We start from the raw sequence: 26,714 nt of genomic DNA, 5'->3' as shown, positions 1-26,714 counted from the left end.
GCCCTTCTCAGTTGGCCACAGAGAAGTATATATTCAAAGTTTTCAGTGGTTATAACAGGGTTTATGACAGAGCTACTTCACAAGTGTCAGGTCTAGCTGAGACCCAGGAGGGGAGGGTGGGTCACAGTCAAGCAAGAGAAAAGGTTCTCTCCTGTACTTGATAAAGGAACTCGGTTAAAGAAGGTAATTGAATCCTGATCATTGGAACCCTTTGTCTCCATCCCAAATAGAAGTATTCCTGTCATAAATTGCTGGCTTGAGGGGTAGGTGAAGATGGATAAACCAAGAAAGAATCACAACACTGGAATTTTACCACAAAATCCTTCTATCTAATATTAAAATGTGTTTCTTTTAGATTACAGCCCAGATTAAATTCCTATATGAGGAACTTGGACTTGACAGCACCAGTGTTTTCGAGGATCTTAAGAAATACCTGAAATTCTGAAATGTTACATTCAACGGGGAATTGGAAACACACTGAAATATTTCATAGTCTTATTTCCAAATTCAGTTATTAGCAAAAGTGAGATTTTAAGTTACTAAGTGGCTTTTTTTTAAAGTTGCTTCTCCATCCAGATTTTGCGAAGTCTGTATTACAATTGCTATACTGTTCTCTTCCACTGGTATACATGCCTGTTAGCATAGGGAAAGCAGTTTTTAAATCATGTTCCTTAAAAAGACATGGAGAAAAGAATGAGGAAGGGGCTGGTGTTGTAGCTCAGCGGTAGAGCGCTCATCTAGCACGTGTGAGGCCCTGGGTTCCATCCTCAGCACCACATAAAAATAATAAATAAATAAAATAAAGGTATTGTGTCCAACCACTTCTAAAAAGAATGAAGAAAAGAGTGGAGGCTGTAGAATCCCAGGCCTCCCTTCCAATCAGTACTTTGTTCTTATCTGTTTTACTAGGATTTTCTTTGAACAGTTTACAAATCGATGTCCTTCCTCTTTGTTAGTGAATATTTATAGACATTGGGACATTGAATCTTTCTTCTAGTTTCTTTGAATACATTTTAATAAAACAGCTAAACATTCTTGTCATTTAAATGCTTTAGAGTTTTCAAATAATCTTAGGATTGACAGTGTTCTAATCATTGCTTATCGATGTTATCTCAAAGTTTAAAGTTTCTACAAGCAACAATCTTCTTTTAAACATTTTATTATTATTTCAAACATTTGAGAACCTCTCCTAAAGTAGTTACATTCAAGCTACCAAAATATCTTAAGAATTAGATGAAGTTTACCCAGCAGCATGCTATACGTGAAGTTACAACACAACCAAATACCAGTGTCCCCATCTCTTTCATAGAGATTCCTAACATAAGCTGTACAATATGTTTAACACACTAGAATAGCATGCTCGATTGGAAACAAAGCATTTATCTCTGAAAGCAGTTTGGTGATGAAGGAGGTTCTTCGTGTTGTGTTCCAGGATGACTCCATCTCCCTTCTCCAGAAAAACGCCATGTGTTTCAACTTCACTGCTTTTGGAGGTAGAATTGGTACTTAATTTTATTCTCAGTCTTGTAGGAAGACCTGAAATCATTTCCTGTAGATTTAGCTGTGTTGATTCTCCGAAATTCAGAACCACAATAAAGACTTTGTCTATGCCATCCAGCTCTCTTGTGTACACAACAGAGTGACTGTCATTCCTCAAAAGGCAAAACCAGCCCCTGCTGAAGAGCAACTCATTGGAATGAAGTAGACTTAATTCTTGATATAATTTCAAGGCTGAACTGGGCTGAGTCTTTTGGACCTATTTTTTAAAAAGAACACTTACATAAATGGTTGATTACAAGAATTTTTTAAAATATTTTATTATCTAAAGGAATTATTTCCCCCAAAACTTGCTGTATTTTTCCCTTAAAATAACTGCCAAATTATAAGCATTAATAAGTACATAAGAAAGTTTATATAAAAGCCAATCAAAATTGCAAAATTCAGGTTTTGAGCTTAACTGGGAGCTGCTACTGTGCTCCATCTTAGTACTGTTGCAGAAACACTTTGACTCCACTCAAGATTCCCGAACAAATGTCCACGTCTAAGTTAATGATACTGAACTTGCCTAAATGAAGTTACTCTATCTGTATTATAACTGCCAAACGCCTGGGGGAGAAAAAAAGCCATTAAGGCAATGGATTTAGAACTTCTGATGAATTAGGGCTTATTTGTCCTCTCTTGTGGGATCACGTAAGTTGCTACTGTGCAGAGATCATTGTAACTTCAGCAGATGTGGTTCTTGCATAACTAATGATAGAACAGAAAATAACACATTCACACACACACAAATCTGCCTAAAGTGAAAGTTAGCTAATGTAAATTTTTTTTAACAGTAAAAGGCAGTATAAGTCTTAGATTTAGGTTTATATTACAACTATATAAAACATATATAATTCAATGTACTTTTCTTGCTTTTTTCCCCTTTAACATTTTGAGCATTTTCCTATCATTATATAACCTCCACAAATATTATCTTAATATTTGCATTTCCAATATTTTCTTATAATTTCACTCCCCTCCCCCAACTTTTAGGAATATTTATTTAGGATAGATTACCAGAAGATAATTACTATGTCAAAGAGTATGGACATCCGATACATAATGCCAAATTATTCTTCATAAGAGCTGTTGCCAAATCAACAATGTTCATTTCATTGTACTCTTGCCAGCCATGTTTTCTGGGGTGGTGGTGGTGGTTACCGTTGTTATTGTTGTTTAGGGGTGGGTGCTTATTATGTGTCTTAAATTAATATCTCATGGGTGTTTTGGGGGAAAAAGTGTATTCTTTGTTTATCAGGTATAAAAGTATTTATGGTACATGTATATGACTTGTCAAAGTTATTACTAACATTTTCTGTAGCTGTAGGTAATGCATGAAAAGCATAGTTCAGTGCTGCTCACATAAGAAGTGCTCAGTGTCAGCTACTATTTTTATCTAATTTGAAATCTCTTCCTGTAATTATGGATTTGTCAATTTTCTCTTTGCATTTCTGAGAGTATTTGTTTTATATATTTTGAAGCTACTGTTACATAAAGATTCATAATTTTTAGTGGACTGTTATTGTTTTTCAATTTTTGGAAATTGCCTTTGTCTCATAATGCTTTTCATATTGAATTCTATTTTGTCTGCTATTAAATATTTCCAAACCTGCTTTTCATAACTTCATTTTTTGACTAGAGAAATGCATGCACACAGTATAAAACTCAAGACCAATGTATACAATGAAAAGGTTTTCTTCCATTATTGCCTAGCTTCTGAGCTTCCCTCCCAGACATTATTAACTGTTTGTAGTCTTTCATTTTTAATGTATCATATGAAATAATTCTGTGCCTATGCAATCATAGGTAGACATTTTTTTCTTTACATAACTGGTGGCATGTTACTTTCTATACTATTTAATACATATTAGAAACGGTCTCAGATCACTGCAGCTATTCTCATATTCTCATTTTAAAAGCTACATACTAGTCCCATAATTGATTAAACTGGTTTTTTATTGATAAAATATTTAAATCATTCTAGAGTATTCTGCTATTACAAACAATGCTTCAGTCAAGATCCTTACATATTTCTCATTTTGCACATGTGCAAATGAGGCTCAAGAATAGAAAGATTAGGTTAAAAAATACATTTTTGGCTGAGCATAATCCCAACAGCTCTTGAGGCTGAGGCAGGAGGATCACAAGTTCACAGTCAGCCTCAGCAACTTAGCTAGGCCCTAAGCAACTCAAAATAAAATAAATAAATTTTAAAAAATTTAAAAATAAAATAAATAAAATAAAATTTTAAAAAAAGTACTAGGGGCGCTGAGAACATAGCTCAATTGGTAGAGTGCTTGCTTTGCCCTGGGTTCAATCCCCAGCATCAGAAAGAAGAAAAAAGGGCAGGGGACATGGCTCAGTGGTTAAGTACCCCAGGGTTCAATCCCCTGTACTCAAAAAAAAATGTATTTATTTAAATAATACATTTTAAATATATAAATAATATATAGGATATATAAATATACATTTATATATTTTATATATATATATATATATTGTTGTTTTTGTTTGGTACTGGGGATTGAACCCAGGGGCACTTAGCCACTGAGCCACATCCCCTGCCCTTTTTAATTTTCATTTATTTTATTTTGAAATAGGATCTTACTAAGTTGCCTAGGGCCTCACTAAATTGCTAAGGCTGGCCTCAGAGCTTGGGATCCTCATGCCTCAGCCTCCTGAATCAATGGGATTATAGACATGTGCCATTGCACCCAGCTTGTTGTTTGACAGCTAAATTGTAAGCTTGCTTTCTATTACTATTTGCCTGCTATATCTTTATTTTTAAAGTTTTTCTGTGTCCCTGCAAGGGAAGTCTCTGACATATTTAAAGAGTATCAATTAAGGTTTTAGACACACTCAGGATGACTGTGTTGTCAATACAAAAACTCATTTCTTGTTTCTAGAATCAACAAATTTTCACTGATACTCACCTCAACATTCACAACATGGTAATCTGAATTGGTGGGTAACCAGGTGTGATTGCCTTCAGAAAACCCAGCATTTAAACTGTTGTCCCACTGCATTGGTGACTTTGAGAGAAGGGTATTCTGTGTTAAAAGAGACCAGGAAGAGAAAGCAATGGTCAGGTTATTAAAAGAAAGATACTTTGGTACTTTCTGATTTACCTAATAATTTTACTTCCCTACAGCTCTTAACTAATGTGTATGTTCATTATTCATAATGAAAAGGCCTTAACATTCAATACATAAACGAGTTTTAGCTCATAATTGGGAAATACCTAATAATATCTTAAGATTGAATAGACCATAATAAATAAACCTTAACATGCTTAGAATCTTCGTTGCTTTTTCTGAAAAATGAGAAATGTGGGATTTTTAAATGTGCCCTTGTGGATTCATGCTATGTTCTCTGTGGTAAAGTTGTGGCAAATTCAAGAATACTGTCTGGTACAAGCGAGCCTGAACTCATTTATCCAGCCTTATTGCCCATGAGCAAAAACAAATCCTGAAGCTGACAGAGAAGATGTTTTACCTTAACCAAGTATTAGGGAACGGGATCTCATACAAATTAAAGGTTCAGTATTGGTCATCTAGCCAGCAACACAATTATGAGAGCCTTATCCTTAAAGAAAAGCTAACTGTGAGGCTCTGGATTAAACACTGGATAATATAAGACTACAACAGTTATTAGATCTAGCAGGTCAAATAAAGATTGAAGAAATATTCCTAGCTTTCCATGTTTTGGATAAAGGGAAATGAATAATATTCCAAATAAAGCCACTGGTCTCAAATTCTGGTGTCTAAGAATCAGCTAGAAAACATCTTTAAAATGCAGTTTCCTTGCCAGGTGTGGTGCTGCATACCTATGATCAGCAACTCAGGATGCTAAGGCAGGGGGATTACCAATTCAAGGCCAGCCTCAGCAATTTAGTAAGACCCTAAGCGACTTAATTAGACCCCATCTCAAAAAATAAAAAGGGGAGTGGTATGGTTTAGTGGTTAAACACCACTAGGTTCAATCCCTGCTACCAAAATAATTTTTTTGAAATCTTTTTTTAAAATGCAGATTACTTGACTCTGCTCAATAAATTTAATTGTGCAGCTCAAAAAACAGCTCCCAAAACAAGAAAGCTCATGATTCTTACTAACCACAAAGAAAGAAAAGCAAAGTAACTGATTTGCCGCAATGGAATAGAAAAGTAAAATCTCTGATTTAGCAAAAGGACTAGGACTTGATTTTACTGCTCTGGTGCATGATTCAATTGTGTTAAACTTACAGCATCATAGTTTTCGTTGAGATCTGTGGCTAAAATATTTCCCATTCCTATTTCTTCTCCATAGTAAGTTATGGGAGTTCCAGGGAGTGTGAAAAGAAGCATGTTCATGATATTAACATACTGGTTCCCCAGACGAGAAGTCAGTCGGCTACTGTCTGGTCCACCAATCTGAAAAGCAGATATTTTTAAGAACACAGCTCTATATACAGTTTTCTGGAAGACTTACCCTACTTCACAGTTCACCGGGCCCAAAAGTAGTTGCAGGCAAGCCTAGATTTGAGTCCTAGCTTAGTGATTGCTGTGTAACTGATCCATTTACTTCTTGGCTACTGAAGACTAACCACGTGCTGTCAGAATTCACAATGGCACTGCAAATAAGATAGTGCTTAGAGGATGCGTATTCATATTTTTTTCACATTTGTATAAGAATATTGGCAGGAAACAAAAGTGTTTCCTCCATGAAGAGCAGGACAAGGAAACAAGGTGGAAAGGGCCAGAGATAGTAGACTTCTAACACATCCCTTTACTGTCTTCAGTTTTGAACTATTTAAATAAATTTTAAAAGGTAAATCAACATGGACTGGGTTGTGGCTCAGTGGTAGAGCACTTGCCTAGCATGTGTGAGGCACTGGGTTCGAGTCTCAGCACCACATATCAGCAAATTAATAAAGATCTTTCAATAGCTAATAAAAATATTTTTTAAAAAAAGGTAAATCAACATAAATTTACATAGAGAAAGTTTTATAAGGTGTTTGCTATTTTTATATATATTTCTGTGCTAAATGTTCTCGGTAATACTGTAACTCTACTCCTTATTTAAATAAGAAAACTCTTTTCTATAACCCCACAACTTAAATCTCGAGCATGTGCTAAGCAAAGCGTTTACTGTATCGTAAAGCATTTTCACACCTATGTTATCTTACTTCCTTTTCCACAACCATGCTGTCAAACACTATGTCCATTTTACAAATGAGGAAGCCAGCTCTGAGAAATTACATCATTTATTCAAATTATAGTATGAGGGAGAACCAGCCTTTGTACTTGAATCTTAGAAAAAGAATCAAAGGGCTGGGAATATAGCTCAGTTAGTAGAGTGTTTCCCACACATGCACAAGGCCCTGAGTTCAATCCCCAGCACTACCACCAAGAAGAAGAAGAAGAAGAAAGGAAATGACTGTTAAAATCTTTTTTATATATATTAAATAATTTTCGTAATTATACCTCTATAAGCCAATATGAAGTATTTTTCTAAATTTATGGCCAGAAAATAAGGTTAATTCTTGCCTCCATCCTTTTACTCTCTTTTAAAATACATATATATATATATATATATATATATATATATATATTTTTTTTTTTTAAAGCTGGTGGTGGACCTTTATTTATTTATATGCGGTGCTGAGAATCAAACTCAGTGCCTCACACATGCTAGGCAAGCACTCTGCCACTGAGCCATGACCCCAACCCTCCTTTCACTCTTTTAGCTTCTAACAAGAAACCCTGTGATTTCTTAAGTCTTCTAGACACAGAGCATGAAAGGCTACAACAATCCAAGATGAATTTATTCAAGAAAAATAATTGCATCTTGGAGCAGTGAGCTTTGTAGCATTTGCACTTCCCTAATCTCACACACCCTTCCTCAAATCCATGATGGCTTTCAAAACTAATAACCGTACCAATAAAACAGCTGAAAACCAGCAGCCTAGCCACCACTAGAAGAGAAGAACAGGTTTAAAGTACACCAATATCTCCATCCTTAGGAAACCTACTTCATAAATTTCTGGAAGCTCACATTTGGTTTCCTTTGCCTGATCTGACTCTGCAAACAGCAACAGCCCTATCCCCAGAGCATTTCTGAGAACAACTCAACATTGTACCTACCTATGATGGTGTTACTAATGGAAGCTACTCAGAAACTGAGCAAAGAAAGAAAAAAAAAATTAAAGCTGACAATGAGATGTCCGTGAAGGGCTTTCAAAAGTTCCAACATCCCTGGGAATCCAAGAGGCTACCGTAATGGCAGACCTGTGTGCATGCTGAGGGCTGCGCAGATATCCAAGGAAGACCTGACAAGGCTCTGATCTCTTACTTTGGGCTACCCTTGAGGCTCTGTGCAATCAGAAATTGACAACTAAGGCAGAGTTGTCAACTGCCAAATGTTGAGAGTATGCCAACACACACAGCCCTTCAGCAATACATGGAGACTCATCAGTTCCATCTAGAAATCTTTCCATTCCTTAACCTGTCAAAGTAGAGATTTCCCTGGCCACGTGGAAAAAGAACAGACTATACAGAATTAGTCTAAGAAAGAAAAGAAAAAAAGGAGTAACAACTACAACAAACACAGAGGGGAGAACATGATTTCTAGAATTACCCTATTACATGCCTTTAAATGTCCAGTTTTTAATAACAACAAAAATACTGGCAAAGAAGCAAAACTATGGCCCATACATTGGTGATAAGAAAAATAATCATTAAAAAATGTTGCTGCAAGAAACCAAACATTTGACTTACTAGAGATTTTAAATCCGCTATTATGTTTCCCAGGAACTAAGTTATAGGGGCTGGGGTTGTGGCTCAGTGGTAGAGTGCTCACCTCACATGTGAGAGACCCTGGGTTCGATCCTCAGCACCACATAAAAATAAAGACCTGACAAGGATCTGATCTCTCAGAGCACCACATAAAAATAAACAAAATAAACATATTGTATCCATGTATAACTAAAAAAAAATATTTAAAAAAGAACTAAGTTATAGCTACAGAATTTAAAGACAATATGGGAAACAGTGTCACATCCAATAGATATTACTCATTATTATCAATAGAGAAATTATGAAAAAGAAACAAATTTTGGAGTTGAAAAGTATAACAAATAAAAACTTTCCTAGTAGGGTTTGACAGATTTGAACTGGCAGAGGAATCAGAAAACACAAAGGTCAATTGAGAAAATCTCAAACAATCAGAAAGAAAAGAATGAAGAACAATGAGCAGATCTCAGAGACCTGTGGGATACCATCATATACACCAACATACACATAAAGGAAGTCTCAAAACGAGAAGAGATAGAAAAGGGGAAAGAAAGAATGTCTGAAAAAACAACAGGCAACAACTTTCCACAGCTGATGAAAATTTGCATATCAGAACCCCCACCTTGACACATCAGACTGTCAGAGGCACAGAGAGAGCTGGGGATGAGGCTTGGTGGTAGGGTGCTTGCCTAGCATGGATCCCCAGTACCACCCAAACACAAAGGCACAGAAAAAAATGCTGATTAAAGCAGCAAGAGAAAATTAGCACATCACGTATCAGTAATCCTCGATAAGATTAACAACTGACTTGTCATCAGAAACTATGGAGGCTAGAAGGCAATATGATGACATTTTGAAATGAAAGGGAAAAAACAAAATATCTATATCTAGCAAAATATTCTCCAATAATGAAGGACAATTTTTACATACCTCTTCACACCTACTGTGATGGGTTTGATTTTTTTTCAAAACACAGAAAATTAGTTATTAAGGATATGGGAAACTAAAACCCTTGTACATGGCTGCTAGGAATGTAAAATTGGGGCAGGGGGAGGGGCAGTCAGTAGAAAATAATATGGAAGTTCCTCAAAGTTAAACAAAGAAGTACTGTATGATCCAGCAATTCCACTTCCATGTAGGTATCCAAAAGAATTGAAGAAAGGGGCTAAAATGGATAACATACACCAAAGTTCATGACATTCCAATAGCCACAAAGAGGAAACACCCCAATGGGCATCAAGAGATGAAGGAATGAATAAAACATGGTATCTACACTCAATTGAATATTATGCAACCATAAAAAAGAATGAAAAGGTGATATATGCTATAGTATGAAAAAATCTTGAAAACGTAGATTTGTTAAATAAGCCAGTCCCAGGAAGACAAATATTGTGTGAATCCACTTATATGAGGTACTCGTAAAATAGAAGCATAAAACAGAATGGAAGATACAAGAGTTTGGAAGTAGGAGTAAGAGATTACTATATAACTTTTCTGTTCAGGATTATGAAAAAGTTCTAGAAATTGTTAATAGTGATAGATAATTAAACAACTTGTGAATGTATTTAATACCAATAAATTGCACATTTATTTTAAATTTTATGTGTATTTTGCCATAAGAAAAGCCACAAAAGAATTTTTCAGGAATGCATAATAAACTATTAGAAACTAATAAGTTCATCAGTGTTGTAGGCAGGATATGAGATCAATATATAAAAGCCTATACTAAACCAGGCACGGTGGCAAACACATGTAATCCCAGTGGCTTGGGAGGCTGAGATATGAGGATTGCAAGTTCAAAGCCAGCCTCAACAATGGTGAGATGCTAAGCAACTCAGTGAGACCCTGTCTCTAAATAAAATATAAAATAGGGCTGGGGATGTGGCTCAGTGGTCAAGTGCCCCCCAGTACTCCCCACCAAAAAAAAAAGTCTATATTATTTCTATACACTAAGAATGAACATTCAAAAATGAAATTTAAAAAAATAATTCAACATGAAAGGAATAAAATATAGCTATGTGCCACACAACATTCTGGTCAACCACAGACTATATATAATAGTGGTCTCAAAATTATAATGGGACTGGAACAGGAACAAAGTTGAGGAAAAGGCAAGGGAAAAGGGAACTGCTAGAGGAAAAAAAAAAAAGAATCCTCAAGAACATTCACAGTGAAGAGTTTGGTACAAGCTTTGCAGAGAAGCTCCTTAAAAAGTGTAAAAGCTGGGGTTGTGGCTCAGTGGTAGAGCACTTGCCTAGCATGCATGAGGCACTGGGTTTGCTTCTCAACACCGCATACAAATAAATAAAATAATGGTCCAACAACAACTACACAAATTTTTTTTTTAAAAATGTGAAAGCAAGCTGCTCGTGGTGATGCACACCTATAGCAGGAGGATCACAAGTTTGAGGCCAGCCTTAGAAATTTAGTGAGGCCCTAAGCAACTTAGTGAGACCCTGTCTCAAAATAAAAAATAAAAAGGGCTGGGGATGTGGGCTTATAGCTCAGTGGTAAAGCACCTCTGGGTTCACTCCCCAGTACCAAAAAAAGGAAAAGGGCTGGGATGGCCCAGTAGTTAAGTGCCTCCGGGTTCAATCGCCAGTACAAGGGAAAAAGTCTTTTTCTTTCTTCAATAATAAATTAACGAGGGCTTACTATAACTAAGTCACTGCACCTGGATCAGATTTTAATTATTTTATAACTTTAGTGTAACCTAGGTGTTTCTGTCCAGCAAGTGCAACAACAATGTGGTGTTAAGTCATGATACCGTTCCTCCTCACAGGGGACTGAGTCCTTGGAAAACCAGGACAGCATGAAAACGATCATGTTAATCATGGAATCACAGCTGGTTCCATGTGTATACAGATGGCCTCTTCAAAGGGCTCAAGATGGGCACAAGGACTTACCATCCAATTAGGCCACCTTCCTTCTGGCATGTTTTCCATCCAGGATGTGATGACGTCATGCACAATGTTCCCAGAAAGATCGTCCAGTGTGGTGAGGTAATAGTTGAAGGGAAAATCCGCTTCCTGGGTGAATGGCAACCCATAGTACATCATGGTCCTGTCGATGCTCTCTGCCTGGGCTTCGGCTCCCATGAACCTGTCAGAGTTGGCAGGGTTTGAGGCCCTCAGGGCCCGTCAGGAGACTGGCTAAACACTTTGCATCTTGTTTATATCTTATTTTAAAAATGGGGGGCGGGGGCGCTAAACACACACTATTAGCCAGAGAGGAGCAGGGCTCACTAGAAAGTAGTCAAGCCAGGTGGCCAAGAAAGGTCACAGTGGGTCACCTGTGGTGTCTAGGGCAGTGTATTAATGGGTCACTGCACAATCTTGGGCCCAGCTGCCTCGGTTCACATCCCATCTTTGCCATCACTACCCACGGGATCATTGCCTGCGTGCTCAGAGCTTCGTCTCCTCATCTAGAAAGTGGAGATGACAATCAGAGCACCCCTTCAAGGAGGGAAAATTTCTTAAGCTTCTTTTTCTATTGATTCTATTGGGTGACCAGTACCAACTAACACAGGTTAAGCATCCCTTAACCAAAATTCCTGGGACCAGAGTATTTCAGATTTTGGAGGGTTTTTTTGTTTGTTTGTTTTTGTTTTTAGATTTCATAGTATTTACCTAGGCTTTTACTAGTTGAAAATTCCTGATCCAAAAATCATGAATCAAAAATGGTCCAAAATTTTCAGATTATCCTAGAGTTAATTTTGTAGAATATTATATACCAGGCACTATTTTAGGTGCTTTATGTACATTATCTCATTTAATCTCATAATAACCTTTTAAAAGATTATTACTATTACCTTTGTTTTTTTTTTCCTTTGGTGGTGGTTCTGGGAATTGAACCCGGGACCTTGTGCATGCAAGGCAAGCACTCTACCAACTGAGCTACATCCCCAGCTCCTAGTATTACCTTCTTATTGATGGGGAAACAGACTTATGTTAACCAACCAGCCCAAGACCAACCAGCTATGGAGCCAGATTCCACCTCAAGCCCATCTGAGTCCAAAGCTGTGTTCCTAAGCATTATGATATACTGACAGGTTGATTCCAACATTTGGATTCATACTCTACAGGGAAATATATAGTCCCAGTAATAATGATAAAAATAATAGTTCCTGGCTAACATTTAACTACTAAATTATCTTTTAAATTAATTTAATTTTTATAAAACTCTGAAATCAGTGCTGTCATTAGCAAAATCCCACAAAAGAAGAAACTGAAAACCAGCTGTGTGACAAGATATATCAGACCCTGGCATAACCTAGCTGAAATAAAATTATGCAGTCTTATTATGACTTGGAGCTTAGACTATGCCTCACAACCATGTGAGGTTTAAACTACAGATCACACTCTGTGCCTATAAAGAACAAAAGCAGTCCTGTGGTCACCTGTATCTGCCAGGCTCCCGGCTGTATTGGTCCATGGTCTGCCGGAAGCTCCGGACAAGGTCGTGCATTCCCACTTGCGTGGTGGTGAAGTCGTGATACAGCTCTGAGTAGTGTGTGACAGTGTCCTTTGAAAACCAGGACAACAGGAATGCCATCATTTCACATGTCACATACCCACAGCCAGCTCCATATAAATACAGACAATCTCTTCAAAGGGATCAAGCTGAGCAAAAGAGATGCTCAGAGATGATCCTGGCGAGACTCCCATGCTCAAGGGTTTGTGGACTGATAGACAGTATTCACAACTATTAGTACTTCATTTGATTAATTGTCAACTTTATAAATCTAATAAACAGTAAACAGTTAATAAAGTCCTCCTACCCACATGATTGTCTAAGTGCTTCAGACACTTTTAAAGGCAAGCAAATGATCCTAAGGATTATAGAGCCCATTATTATACTTTTATCTGTTCATACAGATATCAATATTGTATATTTAAATTAGTTTCTTTACCATATTTATCTTTCATTTTTACTATTACAGTTTCTCAGGGTTTCAGTAATTTTTCCTGATATTCATTTCTCTGCCTTCCTAGGATTATAAGAATCAAAAACAAAAGACTACATCCCATAAAAGCCAAGGTTTTAGGTCCTGGGTTGGGACACAGACCGACTGAACTGGCCAACCTAACTTGAAGTCCATGTGGTAGATTTTTTTGCCTTCCATACTTTTTATTGGTACACTATAGTGTACATAATGAGTTCTGATTCATAGTGAGATGGGCATGGTTCAGAAATCTGTTTATCACTTCTATAACCCTTGATATGTTAAGTTCTCTAAGGTTTGGTAAATGGGGGATCATGAAACTTCTCTAATAGGCGGTTACAAGAATTCAATGCTCTATAAAAGTGCATGTTGCATACCACGGACACCCGGCCAATGCCTGTTCCCTTCCCTTCTATCTATCTAACCTGGAACAACTAACTAGAAAAGCTGCTGGGGACCTCCTCACTTGAGCTTAAGTGAGATAATAAAATCTCAGTGAGCAAACTGTCCTCCATTCTAGGTCCTTGGTACAGTTCACTCTGTGCCCTCAGAACCTTCATCAAGGGACAAAGATGAAGAACTCCTCCAGGGATCCCTTACTCTGGAAAAAGCCAGCAGAAGGAAACGTCTGAGTGCCTGAATTAGAAACCCCAATGACTACTAAGAAGTAGTGTGGCTAGGTACCTCCCACAGATGGCACAGGACTTGCCTTTGTAATTGGCATCTCAGGCTAATAAGGGAAACCCTGATGCATTTTCAGAAATTTTAAAACCTTACCGGGCTTTGTGACTTATTTACTTGGATCTCATCTCTCAGATGCTTTGCTTCTAGAAGAAATTTAACAGCATCAAAACTAAAGCCATCAACACCTTTTGCAAGCCAAAACTGTATTATTTCCTAAACAGGAAGAAACAAAACACTTAGTTACACATGATAATCATAATGCTTAATAAAGGCTTTTTTTTTTGCAAATGACTTTCCATCATAAATAGATATTGCTACATACAAAGCAAACACAATATCCATGCATTCAGCTATTTATTAATTTCATGTAACTGTCTTAATATAATGAACTCTCAAGTAACTTCCTTTAGGGATACCCATGCCTCCTTCATATTTGAATTAGGAGTTATAATTACATTTATAACTGATATGATGAGATATTTCCAGCTCTATGTGGTATGTTATTTAGAGACAGGTCTCACTGAGTTGCTCAGGGCCTTGAACTTGTGATCTTCCTGCTTCAGACTCCCAAATGGCTGGGATTGCAGGCACGAGCCACCTCACCTGGCTCTGAGTGAACTGTGTTTTGAATTCAGCTACCCACTTCCAGCAGCACTGGGTTCAGCAAGGGAAAAGCAGAACCTATGCTTATGCTCTGGGTTCTATCTTAAGCTGGGAATGCCTCTTGGCTTCTCACCCCCAGTTGCAGGGAGTATCATGACTCCCCAGGGGTCCCCACTCCAGAGCTGAGCATTCCCATGTGGCAGGTCAGGATCACACCAAGCCAGACATGGAGCCAGGCCACCTGGAGTCTCTTCCTTGCTATATGACTGTCCTAGTGGGCCACTTCACCTTATTCTAATTGTTTCCTATTTATCAAAAAAATGATTTGGAGGCAGGTAAAAATCAAAGTGACTGGAAATGTATAAATGCTACTATACAAACAGAAGCCCCCAACTTCTCTGAGAAGGCTTCCTGATTTCTCCAGTATCAGTATAATTATCAGTGTCAGGCACTCAAGCACTGGGAGACCAGGGGCAGGCCAAGTCCCCTGATAGCCAGTGGGAAAGGAGGAGACTGAGGAGAGAGGAGGGTGTTCATGCTGGATGCCCCCTGTAGGGTAGCCTCCCCCTGTGCAGATAACCGAACTGCCAGGAGCTGAAGGCAAAGGCTCTGACTTCACTGGTGCCAGTTGGAATGCAAGCAGGAGTCATTCCAAATGCCTCCTGACCGCAAACTATCTGGATTGCAAATTATTAACCTGTTATTAACTCTACTTCAGAGAAAAGGGGCAGGAGGATGTTGGAAGTCCTCTTCAAGTGAAAGATTCATTTCCAGGAGCAAAGTACCCCCCCTCCCAGCTTCTCCTTATTTCTTATTTACTTCTAATAGTAAATCTTCCAAATCTGCCTTGCAAATAATGTCTAACCTGTTAACCAGGGGTAGTAGTGATCCCTTACTTGAAGACTTTCATTCTAAGGGACTAGCGAATCAGAATCCTAGTCACAAATCTAACTACTTGGATACCTACAAATGAACAGCCAGGTTGGTCAAAGAATCATTAGTGTTTTGGCTGGCACATTGTGACAAAATGAATGACACTAACTTAAACATTTCTAGATGGTGTGGTGCTGCCATAAAAGTAGACATAAACATGAATGGCACAGAGTTGCAAGTCTAAAAATAAATAAGCCTATACATCTATGGCCAGTTGGCTTTCAATCAGAGTTGCAATTTAATGTGGAAACATTAGTCTTTTTTAACATACATTTCTGGCTATCTGGATGACCAAGCCACATGCAAAAGAATGATGTTGGACCCCTTACTCTCATATCACACAGAAAGATTAACAAAACCATTTTTAAAAAAGGTAACAAAAAATGGATCAGAGACCACCTAAAATATAAGAGATGAAATCATAAAACCCTTAGAAGAAAACAGAAATACATCTTTGTAATTTGGTATTAGGTGACAGTTCTTATATATGACAATGAAAAGCCAGACATGGTGGCCACACCTGTAATCCCAGAGACTTGGGAGGCTGAGGCAAGAGGATCACCAGTTCAAGGCCAGCCTCAGAAATTCACTGAAGCCTGTCTCAAAAACAAAAGGACTGAGGATGTAGCTTAGTAGTAGAGTGTCCCTGGGTTCAATCCCCAGTACTATAAAAAATAAAACAAACACAGCCACATCAATGTTTATAGCAGCTCTCTTCACAAAAGCTAAACTGTGGAACCAACCTAGATGCCTTTCAATAGATGACTGAATAAAGAAACTGTGGTGTATATATACACCATACAATGGAATATTAATCAGCATTAAAAGAGAATAAGATTATGGCATTTGCAGGTAAATAGTTGGAGTTGGAGAATATCATGCTAAGCAAAGTAAGCCAAGATTAAAAAACCAAAGGCCAAATGTTCTCTCTGATAAGTGGAAGCTGATCCTTATGGGAGTAGTGGGCGGGGGGTGCATGGGAAAAATGGAGGAACTTTGATTGGGCAAAAAGGGAGGGAGGGGAGGGAGGGGAGGGGGTATGGATGCAGGAAAGATGGTGGAATGAGATGGACATTATTACCCTAGGTACGTGTATGACTGCACATAGTGTGACGCTACATCATGTAGAGAGAAATGAAAAGTTGTGCTGCAACTGTGTACAATGAATCAAAATGCATTCTGCTGTCATATATACCTAATTAAAATAAATAAATTTTTAAAAAATAAATAAAACAAACATCAAGATGAAAGCACATACTGTAACACTGGTCTACTCTACTGTTTATTTTTAAAGGAACATATTTTTCTTTTTCTCTTCTCCCTCTCCCCTTCCCTAATCGGAGGGTGTGAAACAAGATTACCTTTTCCCATCTTAGGCCTTGTTATCTGTCCTTGAGCACACCACAGGAAAGAGACATCTCCTGAAGATCTAGGAAGTGACTATCTTCCAAATTAACAAGTGAATTTCAACACACCATCAGGGCGCACCTGGAAAGCAGCCTTTAAAGAGCTTCTTTAAAAGCCCTCAGCTTTCCCTTATGGAGAGAATCACAGACTCTAGGGCAAGAATCCCCTGTGCTTCTCATTTGTTAGCAAAGCAATAAACCTTCTTTTTCCTTTTTCTCAAAACCATGTCTCTTCCTTATTGAATTGTCACTGGGGACAAGGACTGAGCTTTTGATAGCAATACAATAAAAGAAAAAAAGTGAAATTGGACATATTAAAATTAAGACCTCTTATACTTCAAAGGGCTATATCACGAAAGTTAAAAGACAACCCACAGAACAGAAGAAAAGTACTTGCAAATCATGTGTCTAAAATATATAAAGAACTCTTACAACCCAATAATAAAAAGACAAATAAGCCTGTTTTTAGATGGGCAAAGGATTTGAATAGACACTTCTGCAATGAAGATACATAAGTAAACTATGAGCACATGAAAAGTCCCTCTGGTTTCAATTCCAGGACTCCCTTTCACACTTCAGGTGGTTGTCAGGCAGCACCTCATCCCTGGGGTATGTCTGAGTCACCTTCCCTTAGCATTCACCACGACCTGACATGTGATAGGCACAGTTTTTCATTGTCTACTTTACCCACACCAGGGACTCATTGAGGGTAGGGCTTCTTTTATTCACTGCTGTTTTCCCAATACTAAGGACCTGGCACAGGGTAGGCAGGCAGTGAGTTAATATTTACTGAATGAATACAGAAGTGCCATGCATGGATTATCTCATCTAATCTTCCTAAGAGCCCTCTGAGTCCAATACTACCATCAAATGTGTTTAATGAATGAGGGATCTGAGGCATAGAAAAGCCAAATAAGGGCTGGGGTTGTAGCCCAGTGGTAGAGCGCTTGCCAAGCATGTGTGAGGCACTGGGTTCGGTCCTCAGCACCACATAAAAATAAATAAAATAAAGGTCCATCAACAATTAAAAAGAAAAGAAAAGCCAAATAATTCACCCAGAGGCCCACCGCAGATGTGGGAGCCCTCATCTGGCCCCACCTTCCTGCACCTGCCAATTGTCACTAAGGCACCAGGTGTTTCTTACCCCCTTCCATTTAGATTATTCTGGGTTAGATGAAGAAAGGAGCCACCAACAAATGAAAGTGTCTTTATTTGCATCAAACATCTCAATCTGAGAATTTAACTGTACTACTTTTATTTTTCCTGCAAAATTATTGTTCAATATAGAGTGTTTAAAATAACCACTCCCATTAATGAAGAGTATCTATACTCACTTTTATTTCTTCTTGAACAGCAGGATTTCGGAAATTCAAATCAGGTTGCTCTTTCATAAACTGGTGAAAATAACATTGCTTTCGCACTTCATCAAAGTGCCAACTGGAGTTTCCATACACACTTAACTAGCAAAGAAACAAAACAGCACATCAGTAACTTGGCATTATTCATATGATGGTTTTGCCTACAAAGAAATGATCATGGCCATCCCAGGCCCCTTGTGGGCAGAGTATTTAAATCCTGAGAATTCTCCTTCTAGGGAAGTATTAAGCTAAATTAACTCCCCAAAATGTCACCAGTTGGCCTAATGCCCCATAAACATGGTTGTGACCTGTCTGTCCAGTAGATGCTATTCATAACAGTCGCAATGACAAGCCAATGCTCTCAAATTCAAAACAAGACCAACTTAAGGAACAGACATTGCTAACATATTTTCTTAAATCCTCTGTCCAGGCTTTGGCTTCCTGTTTGTAAAGAAAAGCAAATGGGGTCAACATGGGAAAAAGACAATTTCTATTGGTCTTGAAGCTTGAACCCAATATACTGAATATTCAAACTATAGTTATAAAAAAAATTTATTAGACCTATTCTTTAATAAACCCTGCCAGTCCTCAGGAATAAAAATCTAGCAACTTCAAGTGTTGGTACCTAGTGGTATTTGACACTGTGGCTAATTTCCTCTTTCTAGAAATGCTCACGTTCATGGTTCCATGTCAAGACTCTCCTCTCATGCCCCACTCTCAGTCTCTGGCCCCTTCCTCTTGGTGTATGCAATGACCCCTTAAACATGAAAGTTTCTTGGGCTCTATCTCATTTCATGCTAAACACAGCATCTAGAAAGCACTGAAAAACTGGGGGATTTTACATGAATCTTTTTCCTTTTAGTTGGAAGATGTAGTTACATGGATCTATATTTCTATGGCAGTTGGTCAAAGCTGAGTAACAGCTACTGCCTTTCAAGAAAACATATCTAGATTATTAATACTACCTGATAAACTGTAAGTTCACCACATGGCTGCCTGGACACAAACCACAATGAGATATATATTTTTGTGTGTCTAACCAACAAAAGACCAGGATCCAGAATGCAAAGAGGCCTCCAGAAAGCAACAGGGACAAGCAATCCTAAAGAGAACTATGAAAGCAGGTATTTCACAGAAAAGGAAGCGCAGATGAATAACTATATGAAAAGATGTACAACATCATCAGTAAGTATATAATTACTACATTAGCAACTTGATAAATCATCACTAGTTATTAGATAAATGTAAAATTTAGACCTTGATGTGATACTATTTTATATTCACACAAATGAAAATAGAAAAAAGTCTGGCCAATAATTCCTCAAAGTTGATATCCAGAAACCAGCATGTTTAAATGTTAATAGAGAAGATCAAGAAGAGAAAAAATACTGGGTGTAGCAGCATACACCTGTAATTCCAGCAACTCCGGAGATTAGAGTCAAGAAGGTTGCAAATTCAAGGCCGGTCTCAGTAACTTAGGATGATTTTCAGCAACCTAGTAAGACCTTGTCTCAAAAATAAAAAGTAAAAAGAACTGGGGATATCACTCCATGGTAAAACACCCCTAGGCTCAAGTATTTAAAAAAAAAAAAAAAGGAAGGAAGGGTGGAAGAGTGAGAGGAGGGGAAGAGGTGAAGAAGAGGAGGAGGAAGAAGAAGAAGAAGAAGAAGAAGAAGAAGAAGAGACTGGAGTAGGGTAAGATGGTCCAGAGTAAAAGACCTAGGAGGAAAAACAAAGATGTGGCCTGGGACAGATGTAGAGCTGCTGGATGAAATATAGGACTCAAATAAATCTAAATTTCAGAAAAAAATGCATAGTATTTTAGTAGAGCACTCCTCAGCATCTATGGGAGACTGGTTCAGATACCAAAATTTGCAGATGCCTAAGTCTCTCACATTAAAATGACACAGTATTTAATATAACCTATGCAAATGCTCCCCTACACTTTAAATAATCTCTAGATTATGTATACTACCTGATAAACTGTAAGTGCTATGTAAATAGTTGTATTGTTTAAGGAATGATGATCAGAAAAAAGTCTGTACTAATTCAGTACAGATACAACTTTTTTCCAAATATTTTCAAATATTTTGATTGAATGTGCAGATATAGAATCCACAGATACAGATGGCTGACTGCATAAGTATAGCCTTTACAATCTTTTATACTAGAAAATTATATTCTGTTTAACTAAAACTCAGACTTAACTGGATATCCTAAATTTTTATTTGCTAAGTCAAGTCCTCTAGACAGAAAGGAAGTAACTCCTATTGTTAAAAATAGCAAGTAGGAAAAGGGTGGGAATGGGGACCTGCAGCTCTGATGGCTTTTCTTTTCTCTGAGAGTCATAAGATAGGAAGGAGGTAGAGAGAGTGTTTGAAGAGAAAGGGAAGGGCATGTTGATTAGTTGGATTTAGTAAATTTCTCAAGAAGATTTAGTGGCTCAGTTCAGGTGGGGATAATGAATGTGAGATGTGTCCAGAGTTCAAATACCAAAGTTCAAACAAAGAGAAAGCAGACAATTGGGTTTCTTTATGGCCAAAGTTTTGTCCAAACATGAGAGTCAAAAAGTCAAAAAGAGTTGGGCTGGGGCTGTAGCTCAATGGCAGAACGCTTGCCTAGTTATGCCTTGAGGGACTAGGTTCAATCCCCAGCACCACAATAATAAATAAATAAATAAACAAACAAACAAATAAAATATAAGCATTCTGTCCATCTACAACTACAAAAAAAAAATTCGAAGAGGCAACACATCTGCAAAACAGTTATTGAACAAATGGGACATGGACTCCAAGCTGCTCAAGTAGGGAGAGAGGGAAAGAAAGGAGAAGCTAGTAGTGAGAATAGGTTTTAATTTGCTAGAACACACCAATTCTACAATGAAATCAGAAATCTAAATGATACCAGGGAAATTTATTTTATTTTTATATCTAATTCTTCCCCCATGTCCCCATAAACTATATTCATCTCAGCTTTCCTTAAAAGGCTTCATAAATCACCAGTTGAATCCCACAGATTTGCCCATTTCCCTGTGCAAGTCAGGCAGGCTGACACTTACCCAGTTGTTGGGTGGGATAGTAATGTCATTTTCATGAGTACAGTCACGCCAGATGTAATAATCAGTGTATTTCCCTGTCTGTGTCCTACTCAATTGAAACCAGGCATGTTTATCACTGGTATGGTTCGGTATGAAATCGATGATTAATTTTAAACCTAATAAGTGAAAACATTTCAAATATTAGAAAAACATTTTATTAGGATGATATATGACAGTTAAGGGGGGGAAATGTGTTCGCTGAGCATTTAGAGAAGTGCTTATTTCAACCCTCACCCCTATGCCATCCACCTCCCATTCAATTTACCTTTATCATGTATGGCTGCAACAAGATTCTCAAAATCTGTCATTGTTCCAAAAAGAGGATCAATTTCTTGGAAATCCTCAACAGCATATCTGAAGTCTTTTAGGGATGATTTATAAAATGAAGTAAGCCAAACAGTTTTTATATTTAAAGAAGTAATGTAGTCCAGTTTATTTTGAATACCTGAAGAAAAAAGCCAAGGTCATGAATAAGTCCTATTTTGTTTATATAAAAGATTAAAAATAAAATTAATATTTATAAGATCTAAATTTGGGGGGGCGGGGCGCGGTTACCAGGGATTGAACTCAGGGGCACTCAGCTATTGAACCACATCCCCAAACCTATTCTGTGTTTTATTTAGAGAAAGAGTCTCACTGAGTTGCTTAGCACCTCATTTTTGCCTGAGGCTGGCTTTGAGTTTGCAATCCTCCTGTCTCAACCTCCCCAGCCGCTGGGATTACAGGGATGCACCACCATACCTAGCAAGACCTAAATATTTTTTGAAAGAAGAAATATTTGAAATTTTGTTGAGTTTGAGTAAAATTCACATATCAAGGCCTAGTTCTTTGAATAACATCAAATTGATCTTCTAGCAATAACCTTTGACCTTTAACATAGGTGCCTGACATTAAAAGATCTGTTACTTGCTCAAATTTTTTTTAAAAACATTAATACAGTAATATTAATTTATTCTATGCATGCTTTCCAAGCTAGGTACTTGACTAGGTGCCAAGGTCATAGTCAATAACACATGGTCCCTGGTGAATGAGTGGTCTAAGCCACACTGGTCCACACCATCGCCACTTGCCACATGTGGCTACTGAGCACCTGTAATGTGACTATTGTGAACTTAGATGTGTTGTAGGGGTAAAATGCACATGAGATTTTTTTAAAACCCAGTATTAAAAGATGTAAAATATTAATATTTTATACTAATTACATGTTGAAATGATATCTTAGATATACTGGAGTGAGAAAAATATATTATTCGAATAATTTCACCTGTTTCCTTTTTTTTTTTTTTTTAACTTCTAAAAATGTGGTGCCCGTTAGATTCCTTTGGACTGTGCTGTGATAGTTGAGTGTAAACAGGCAGGAATGGAATGAAAATTGAACCAAGAAGAGCTGCGTAAGGTGCTTTAAGGGCACTAAGGTGTTTGTTCCCTGGCCCTTCAGAAAACAGGCAGCTGATGGGGATGAGTGGGCAAAGGTAAAGGTGGGTGATTTACAGGGAAGGCTTTGTAGCAAAGGAAAGGAAAAACCAGACACAGAGGACTTGTCTTAAAAGGGGTGAGTCCTGGGCTCCAGCACACTAAATAAATGAATAGACAACAGTGAAAAATGTTGCTTGCAGCATAGGGATTAGGGAGAGAGTACCAAGAGGTGTAAGGTAAGTGTGCACTAATATTTGAAAGGTCCTTCATTCTGCTCTCAGACTATCTTTACAGCAAGCTGAAATCTGGATCCTTTTTTGTTCACTTATGTAGGAAGCCAAGAATTTACCTAGAAGAGAATACTATTGTGGCTGGGAAGAGACATGGAGGTGAAAGTCTGTACTTGGAACTTTGTGGATAATTAAGAGATGGCACGTTTTTGCTTATAGGTCAGAGTCCTAAATGTAGACTCAGACTCAAGTCTGTTGTTCATTTCTAGTAACTTTTTGTGTGATCTCCATGTGGCTTCCTAGATCACAGCAGAGGCCACACAGAGAAAAATATGTTTCAGAGGAAGTGTCCATGGAGTTCCCAGGGTGGAGGAGAAACTTCACTCAGGACCACTGGGGTTCTTGACATGTATGATGGAAAAGAATTTGTTCCAGGCAAAGGTACAGACAGAGGTTTATTTAGGAAAGTAGATACATATTCAAGGAAGGATGAGGGCAACCTCAAAAGAGACATCTTTGGAATAAAGCAAGAAATACACATTTGAGAGAGAATTTGTCTATCCAAAGGGAGAGCCAGTGCCCTGTTGGTGAGGGCAGGTGCTAGGTCTGGACTACAGGTGGAGGCTGTGAAAGTTTCCCCTTGCACTTGTGCATTGTCCTCATGTTACAAGGGCATGGGTCAAGGGCAAGGGCCAAGAGCATATGGATCAGGAGTTGAAATTCCTCATGGGTACTTTCTTTGAGACTCAGTATCTTTCCCTTTATTACCAAATTGCTATCTCAGTCTGGAGATGACTGAAACCAAAGCACAAAGTCATTTGACCCTGGGATCTGGGCTCTTACCCTACACAAGCTGCTTACTTTTGTCTTCTTGTATTTAATTCCCCAATACAGGTGGCTGTATGATCAGAGTAGCAACAGGCAACAGAAGGGTTTTGATTTAAACCAGAATAGCAATGCAGTATATCTTAAAAACAAGATATACAGGGGCAAGGAGTGTGGTTCAAGGGTAGAGCATGTGCCAAACCCTGGGTTCACCACACAAATAAAGGAACATGTGATAATGAAAACAAAGGGGTAGACAAACACAAAGTAAACAGGGCTCCCAGCCTGAGGGTGAAGAACAGAAGGTGATCACAAACCCAAACCTGAGATGGTTTCTTCCTAACAGTAACAAAAAAAAAAATCCCTTCAGCCTCAAGGACCAATGCCTGTTGATCATAGGAACAACCATTCCCTCAAGGAAAAGTTACTGGAAATTAAAAATGGAAGAGCTGATTAGCTCTTATGTAGGGGAATGTGGTGTCTATTTGGAAGAAGATTAAGAAGGTAGGGCCAGGAAGTGATGAGTGTATCTCTGGATTTAGGGATTTGAGCACTATTCGGTCAAAACACCACTTTTGCTAACCATTTACTATGAGAGGCAGCAGGTGTTGAGGTCATGTAGCAAGGGAAGGGAAGTCACTCACAAATGTTCCAAGGGAGTATCAAAGGGAACTGTAGACACTGCCCAAAGCACCACAGGAATCTGGGGAGGCAGCTCAAGCTCTGATTAGGAAAGTTAAACAAAAATTAATGAAGGCAATATGTTTAAGCCACACCTGGATGGACAAATACACTTCTTCAATTAGTGAAGATGCAGGAAGGTTTTGTAAAAAGAGAAAATGAGGCTGGAGCTTTTAGGAAGCAACCATTCCCTCAAGGTAGAGAACTTGCCTGGTGTGTGCACAAGGCCCTGGGTGTGATCCCCAGGGCCATAAAAGGAAGTGGGGAAGGGGGCAGATCTGATATGAGTGAGGCAGAAGAAAGGTCTTTTACATGAGGTTATTAAAGAAATTCAAGGATTTCAAGAGTTTATGTCCAACACTTTAACAATAAATTAAGCCCATTCCTGCTTTCCACACTATATCATATCATTTTGTTTTATTTTCCTCAAGCAAATAATCATGGTTAAAAAAAAAAAAGCACTAGTTAGTCTATTTACTTGTTTCTTATTGTTGCCCTTAACTAGGGTGCCTACACCGACCAGTTTGCCTAATAGCCCCATTTTATGCCACAATTTTACTCTTAAAATCACAAATAACACCCCAAGAAATTAGCTTAACTTTAAAAAAATAAATTTTCAGCCAGATGCAGTGGTTCACACCTGTAACCTCAACAGCTCTAGAGGCTGAGGCAGGAGGATTGCGAGTTCAAAACCAGCCTAAGCAACATAGCAAGGCCCTAAGCAACCTAGCAAGACCCTGTCTCAAAATAAAAATAAAGAAGAGCTGGGGATGTGGCTCAGTGATTAAGAACCCCTGGGTTCAATCCTGGGCCAACAATAAATAAATAATAAAATCAAGATATTAAACATTTTTTTCAAGCCAGGCATAGTGGTGCACACCTGTAATCCTAGCAGCTCCAGAGGCTGAGGCAGGAGGATTGCGAGTTCAAAGGCAGCCTCAGCAACAGCAAGGTGCTAAGCAACTCAGTGAGACACTCTCTCTAAATAAAATATAAAATAGGGCTGGGAATGTGGCTCAATGGTTGAATGCCTCTGAGTTCAATCCCCAGTAGCCACCCCCCCCCATTTTTTTTCACTTTCTACTTTTCTACGAATATGGATATTATTTTAAATAATCTTTCATCCAAGTAACAACCAACACACACTGCTGTGTTTATTCTTTCCCTTCATTTCTTAGGATTTAAATTTGAAGATTCAGTCTTTTAAAGACAGCATTTAATACTTTTGTAAATTATTATTTGTGTTTTATTAATAAACTCTCAGCCAGATGCCAAACAAGCCACATCATACACTGGGCAAGCACTTCTCAGCTGTCACTCTGAAATATCCACCCATAAAGTTCAGAGAAGCAAGAGACAGATTTTCAGAGGAAACCTGCTCCGGTTCAGCAGTCAGAACTGATGACCAAACAAGCTTCTGAATTTAGTGGGCAATAAATTAAACTCTTGGCTCAAAAGCCTTCAGCAAATTGCTTTTCATCAAGGGGAAAGATTGCTGAGTTCTGCTGAGCAATTTAAAAAATATCATAAACAAGGAAAATCTTGGGTGATAAGCCACACTGGAATGTGCTTACTGGGAAACCTAGGCATAATTCGGTTTCAAGGAAGGGGAGAGCCATAAGTCAACCCATCCCGGCCCCCTCCCTGCACTGTCCTGTAACACGCACCTTTCAGATCTCCATTCCCATCTTTGTCGCTGTCCTTGAAAGACCTCGGATAGATCTGGTACATGGGCCCCACCTGCCACCAGTCGAGGCACTTTGGAGAGATGGCGATGATGGCTATGGTGGCCCCAATGAGCAGGAGCACAGTAGCCACAGTGAGCCAGAAGAGGACCTCCCGGGGCACCCGGTAGCGGGCCTGGCTGGAGAACTGGAACAGCACCTCCTTGGGCATCCCAGCGTAGGGCCGGATGACCTGCAACTCAGACTCCTCAGGGCCCAGGATGCTCACGGCGTTGTGCTGCAGGCTGCCCACGGCACTGCCTGGATCCGGGTCTAGCTCTGGGATGTCTTCATTCTGGACAAACCCATTGTTTGTCCGACATCCCTTCATGCTCATCTGGATGGAGTCGTTCTTCCTTTTGTCTTCTGCCATGTGTCCCCCGACTTAGCTCTTCAGAGTGCCCTCCTGAAGGAATGAAGGTGGAAATGTGACTTTGTCTTCTTAATGAGCTGGGCACGGTTTATAAATAAACCCGGTTGGACAAAGTCCAGCCGAGGAGGAAA

At 38.5% G+C, this 26,714-nt stretch overlaps 2 protein-coding genes across 5 annotated transcripts in view; one reads left to right on the top strand and one right to left on the bottom strand.

Annotated features, from left to right (window-relative positions):
* Prepl (prolyl endopeptidase like) overlaps positions 1–3,151 on the top strand; it is a 36,753-nt gene extending 33,602 nt beyond the window's left edge. For all 4 annotated transcript variants that reach the window (XM_076832698.1, XM_076832699.1, XM_076832700.1 and 1 more), the window contains one exon: positions 356–3,151. In XM_076832698.1, the coding sequence (XP_076688813.1) occupies positions 356–445 (90 nt within the window). In that variant the 3' untranslated portion in view covers positions 446–3,151. The remainder of the gene's footprint in view (positions 1–355) is intronic.
* Positions 1,175–26,583, bottom strand: Slc3a1 (solute carrier family 3 member 1). Its single transcript, XM_076832703.1, has 10 exons — positions 26,154–26,583; positions 21,600–21,779; positions 21,296–21,450; positions 18,214–18,339; positions 14,031–14,150; positions 12,708–12,832; positions 11,215–11,410; positions 5,780–5,947; positions 4,473–4,589; positions 1,175–1,756 (listed from the first exon to the last, which is right to left on the bottom strand). The coding sequence occupies exons 1-10, from the start codon at positions 26,581–26,583 to the stop codon at positions 1,316–1,318; spliced, it is 2,058 nt and encodes a 685-aa protein (XP_076688818.1). The 3' UTR covers positions 1,175–1,315.
* Between the last annotated feature and the right edge of the window lie 131 nt (positions 26,584–26,714).

Source organism: Callospermophilus lateralis, chromosome 14 (genome assembly GCF_048772815.1).
Source record: "Callospermophilus lateralis isolate mCalLat2 chromosome 14, mCalLat2.hap1, whole genome shotgun sequence".
In the NCBI taxonomy this organism is placed as follows: domain Eukaryota; kingdom Metazoa; phylum Chordata; class Mammalia; order Rodentia; family Sciuridae; genus Callospermophilus; species Callospermophilus lateralis.
This window is presented reverse-complemented; position numbering and strand designations above follow the sequence as displayed.

Coding starts and splice junctions, on each gene's coding strand:
- Slc3a1 (XM_076832703.1), bottom strand. CDS start 26,583: ATGGCAGAAGACAAAAGGAAGAACGACTCCATCCAGATGAGCATGAAG. Junction 14,151..18,213: donor CTGTTCAAGAAGAAATAAAA/GTGAGTATAGAT, acceptor CTTCCTGTTTAG/GAAATAATACAGTTTTGGCT. Junction 4,590..5,779: donor TCAACGAAAACTATGATGCT/GTAAGTTTAACA, acceptor CTTTTAACACAG/AATACCCTTCTCTCAAAGTC.